At 34.9% G+C, this 5,538-nt stretch overlaps 1 protein-coding gene across 2 annotated transcripts in view; it reads left to right on the top strand.

The window, feature by feature from the left end:
- LOC111087232 (chordin-like protein 1) overlaps window positions 1-5,538 on the top strand; it is a 36,944-nt gene that overhangs the window by 28,990 nt on the left and 2,416 nt on the right. For both annotated transcript variants that reach the window (XM_022393184.1, XM_022393188.1), the window contains exons 9-10: window positions 571-676; window positions 3,704-3,916. In XM_022393184.1, coding sequence (XP_022248892.1) covers window positions 571-676; window positions 3,704-3,916 — 319 coding nt within the window. The remainder of the gene's footprint in view (window positions 1-570; window positions 677-3,703; window positions 3,917-5,538) is intronic.

Genomic DNA, 5,538 nt, shown 5'->3' with positions numbered 1-5,538 from the left:
TATATATATATATATATATATATATATATATCGGTGTCAGTGTAAATTACTTGTACTTCATGAAGACAAAACCTTGTCGAAACGTTGTACATTTGCTGTTATGTTAAACTTATATTAAAGTTTTTCTTCATTACCCATTCAAGCCGTCTCCAACCATTATTAATACCTATTATGGTTAGTCATATTCTACAATTTCAAAATAATAAACGTTATATAAAACGTTTTAAATTAACATTAGACTTTTGCTATGCAAAAAATATACAGTGTTGTCATTGTTCTTTGTCTTCTGAGCTCTATGTACTATAGTAGCAAACCTAATGTTGAGAAAATAGATTAAAATCAGTTCTAGAACCAAACAATATTTCTTCTTCAAAATGTATTACCAGTACTAATTTTTATCATACTTGTCGGTAGTTGGGGTTGAGTAAAAGCACTTTTATATTAACCATTTTGCATGCATTATATATAAGGAAGTTTTTACAGGTGCTTTTAATGATTTTTTAGATTGATAGGAAAGAACCAAAAATTAAGGTGTAACTAGTGACTTGATATCTTTTATATTTATCATAGATGGGAAAAGTTGAATGTGGGCGCATAGGTTGTTCATTAAGAGGACTCACGTGTGCTAAACCCCAGAAGGTCATAGGTCGCTGTTGTCCCATATGTGTTAACAAAGGTCAGTGCCATTTGAAATAAAAACAATTTAATTAAACATTGACGCGAGTTTGGTATAAACTGGAATTTTTCGGTTGAATTGATATCTAGAAATACTAATTTCAAACAAATTTAGAGATTTGACGAAATATTTTCAGGCAGTGTCTCGACTGTGACAGCATTAATCCACCCCAGTTGGTGAGGGTAAGTTTACGGTTTAACACTAAAATCCGGTATTCGATTCTCTGAGGTGAACAGAGCGCAGACAACCGATTGGATTGCTTTGTGCTAAAACTTAAAACAAGAAAAAAGAGTAAATGCATTATGAAAGCGTGAAACTGTGTTAGCAAGTACATTGTAGAAGTAGTATTTAAAATTCTAGGCCTAGTTCGTACATACAGTAATATGGAGTTGTTCTCATGTTGGAGAACATCCTGTATTTTATGTTCGCTTAGTATTATAAAATATGGATTTGCACTGAAGAAAATACTTTGATACTATTGAACATTATGAGAATAAAGTATAATAAAGAAAATGTTATCAAAGTAATTCCTCCTCCCTCCTAAAAAATAAACCTTATGAATACTTGAGATATCATCTGGTAAACGCAAATAATGAAAGACACATCTTCGTGACTCCTGTCCTGAACTAGTTCCTGAAATATCCGTAGTTAATAGATAATGAAAGACACATCTTCGTGACTCCTGTCCTGAACTAGTTCCTGAAATATCCGTAGTTAATAAATAATGCTTTATTTCTAGATTTTTTGCTAAACCTTTATTTACACACAACTTTGAAAATTCTCTTCTCCTGAACTTTTCAGTGAATGACTTCTAAACATAGCATGAAGTTCGAGTTTGAAGTATGTCAACTGCATCTGTAGAAAATGGAAAATATTGGAACTCGCATGAATCATACAGATATTCGACCCTTGGCAGTAAATAGGGAAATTGAGAGATTAAAAGTCGATGAAGCGCCAACGCCAGACAGAATTTTCCCCAGAGTTTTCAAAGAGGTCAAAAATTATATGTATAATCCTCTATCTCTCTTTCATTTTCGGTCGGATGATAGAGAGTGAGCGGGAATGGAAAATTGCTTATTTCACTTCCATTTTTAAAGGGGGTAATAAAATTTGTCTAGGAAATTATTGATCAAGTTAGTGTTGCTTTTTTATTGGGAACACTTCTAGAGTCTGATAAAAGAAGCTTTAAATTCATTTAGTGAAATATGATATCACAAATGAAAGCTAACGTGGAATTGCAAAAGGAAAATATTGACTTACTTATCAGTTATCTCTTTTCTATGATGTTACTTGTTATGTGGACGAGCGAAAGGGTGTGTGGATTTTGTGTTATTAGATTTTCAAAAAGATTAACTAAGAAAATAATATTAGTATGGGATGGGGAAAGACTAGTTAACTGGATTGTAGGGTGGATGAATAGAAGAAAGCAAAAGGTTGTTATAAACTGGACCCTTGGGCGTTTCCTTATTCCTATTTACATTAATGATAATGATAGGAACATAATTAGTATTAAGGATGTGGATGTAGCACTGAATCTCTTGAATCAATTGGTAAGTTGTATAAAACATTTGGTAAATGGTTTTAATTATAAAAAATGCAAGGGAATATATTTAAGTTATCATAATTTGAATCATATCTCTAATACAGAGGGGAACCCGCCCAGTATCGTGACTGAAGAAAAAGATCTTGGCAAAGTGATGGATATGTCACTCAAACCATCGAAGCAGTGCTCTGTTACTAGTAATAGAGCGAATGGAATTTTGAGATTTATTTACGGAGATCGTGATTATAAATTACTATACAAATAACTATTTCAGCCTCACTTGGAATAATATGTGCATTTTTTATCTCTGTCTAAAAAAAGAAATTGACTTTGTGGAAAGGGCTCATGGGAAGGCAACTAGGATGATTCCAGGGGCGGAAAGGATATGTTATATGTTATGAATTTTCCATAGGTTGATATCTCTTAACTTATGAGAAAGGAAGAGTAACAGGTGACGTTATTCAAGTTTACAAGATTATCTGGGGGTTCGATAGAATATAGGCTTTGGTTTGTTTGTGCTATATTCTGCAGACGAGAGAACAATAGCTTCATTTAAGACAGTTTTATTTTTCTGTCAGAGGGATTGAGTTATGATATAAGTTCCTGTCAGCAGTAATGGATGCCGGCACTTTACAGAAGTTTAAGAGACGAATTGATGATTTCCTGAAAAGTAAAGAGTGAGTTTAAATGTCTACCTTTTCCAGCACAGTTTTCTTGAAGGACCTAAACGGTCCCTTGTTGTCAGTAGGTTATGCTAATCTCCTAGATAAACGTACATGTAAATAGTTTCCTGTTAACTAAGAATAAATAATAAGAAATGTGGCTCATAAAACTGAGGGTGGTCTGAGACAAGGTATCTATTTTTACCTATTCTTCGATAAAAACAACAACAACAACAGTGATATCAAAATAGTTAGACGTCCAAAGAGTAAAGGAATAACGTAATTAAAAATTAGAGTGAAATTACTTTAAAGACTTGAGTGTAAACATCTAACGAAGAGGCGTTTACAAATTACAGCAAGTACAAGAGTTAAAAAAAATGTTTATCACCGAGATTTGTTCCGCCCCCTAGTGGTAGCTCAGTAGTAAACTTTAGGGCTTATGACACTAAAATTCGGGGGTTTATCCATGCGATGAGCGTAGCAGAGATAGCCCATTGTTAAGCTTTGTGGAAACAAATTATCTCTGCTGCGTCTTTTATTTTTAGGTTATGCAATATTCCAGATTATAATGCATTATCCAAACCTTCCTAATTTGAGTTAAAATACATCTATATTCTGAAGGTAGTTCATTTTATTATTACCAGTATCGATTCTTTTAAAATGTGTTATAATCGTAATTATTATCCTTCTTTTATCTGATTTTGAAGGTTTAGTTACTAACCGTACGTTTGATAAGCTTAATAAGTGTGTTGAATGCTTTGATTTTTTTCTGTTATTTGATATTCTTCACAGGAAATCTTTCTGAATTTTGTGATATTTCAGACAGCCCATCTGTCCTAGAAGATGCTGCTACTCACCCTAGTGTTTCAATAAGCGGTAGATCGCAATCCGAAAAGCTGTGTTTATCCAAGAGACAAGACTACGTCGTTTACAAAAGTCACGCATTTAGTACCACAAGTGGCTATTACCAATTTGCTTTTCAAAAGGTGGGGGACGGAGGAAACACCAGACTCTTTTCGTGGACAATGAAAGAAGGTGAGATACGTATTAAAATATTATATATATATATATATATATATATGCCGGCTGTTTCAAAAGTCACTTCCGCTGTTTAGACAACTACATTCAGGAAACCAGTGGACACAATCTTGTGAAACTTGGTAAGTTAATATGATCATGCGGAAGACAACCTACACAGTTGTATGGTGTGTTATGATGATATGCATCATGGTCACACTATATGGTACTTATGAACATAAAAGCCATCGACCAAACCATATTCAAGCAAGTCACTGTAATGCTTACGTTGCCTTTTATATGGTCAAACTGGTCAACATACCGAGTTTTACTTCACCGCGTCCATCAGTTAACAGCGGAAGTGACCACTGTGCCCATCGGTTTACTGAAACTATTTGACTGAAAGGCAGTAGAAACTGAGACATTGTGGATGTAAACACCCAGTTTCGTACCCTTATTTGATTTTCCATGACGGCTGAGTAGTTTAACATCAGCGTTTGGATTTTGTCTGATAGGTGAGATATCCACAACGTATTTGGGTGCTATTACCACAGACATTATCTGCTATGGCCCGGTTTCTAGCGTTGTAAGTCTACAGACATACCGCTGTACCACTGGGGGACAACATTAATTACAGCTGGGATCTAAGTATTGTATCACATTGAGTCATTAAATATTTTTACTTTTTTCTATACGCAGTGTAAAGACGTAACCAGAAAATGGGGCGAAATCACTCATACCTTATGTAAAATACATAATAAGTGGAGTTAATTGCAACACTGACCATAATGTTTGGGCCAGGCGTGCACAGTTCTTAGCGTGCCAAAATTGTGAATCGGAAGATTCACTGTTTTCGTCCGGTTTTCGCAAAAATGTGCTCCGTACTTTGAGACTGTGGGTGCATTATAAGAGTGACGCTCAAATCTCACTATTCGGTTGGACAAAAATAGGCCAAGAGTTCGCGGTTGGTGCTGTTGACTAGCTGCCCTGCCTTCCATCTTGTTTATCAGTTCAAAATTAGGGACAGCTGTGCGAAGATAATCCTCATGTAGCCTTACCCGAATTTTTGAAACAAACAAGCATACATACATAGGGGATCCTGTAATCAAGAAAGTCATGGACCCCTCCCCAGAAATGTGGTTTAAAATGTACTAAAAAATCCGATGGGGTTCTATTATGAACCCATTGCTAATTCTCAGCTTAAAAAAGTTTTCGGCAGATGCAGACATATGTCTAATAATCAGTGCTGATTGGATCATAAGTAAGTGGATTTTTTTCTAAATATTTAAATCAGGCATAATCGGGTGTCCAATTTCCTGTTAATGAACTGTAGCGTGGATAAGCGATAAACGGGTAATTACATTCTTCTTTTTAAATTATTTGTATGTGAAGTAGTTTCAGTTCATGTAATTGTGTAATTTATACTTTTCTAAAGCGGTTAGTACATGCAATAAATGTTGGATTGTACATAAAATAAATTTACACAATGCATTTTTGTTTAATTTGTGAATTTTATGAAAAGAACTATAGGCTATGCAGTATTAAGCTCAGTTTTTATTAGGGATCTCTTTCCCCGAGCCCCCCCCCCCAGTGGCTCAGCGGGAGGTCTGCGGGCTTACAACGCTAGAAACCGGGTTTTG

Source organism: Limulus polyphemus, unplaced genomic scaffold (genome assembly GCF_000517525.1).
Source record: "Limulus polyphemus unplaced genomic scaffold, Limulus_polyphemus-2.1.2 Scaffold63, whole genome shotgun sequence".
Lineage (NCBI taxonomy): Eukaryota > Metazoa > Arthropoda > Merostomata > Xiphosura > Limulidae > Limulus > Limulus polyphemus.
The sequence above is the reverse complement of the archived record's forward strand: the minus strand, read 5'-3'. Positions and strand labels throughout refer to the sequence as shown.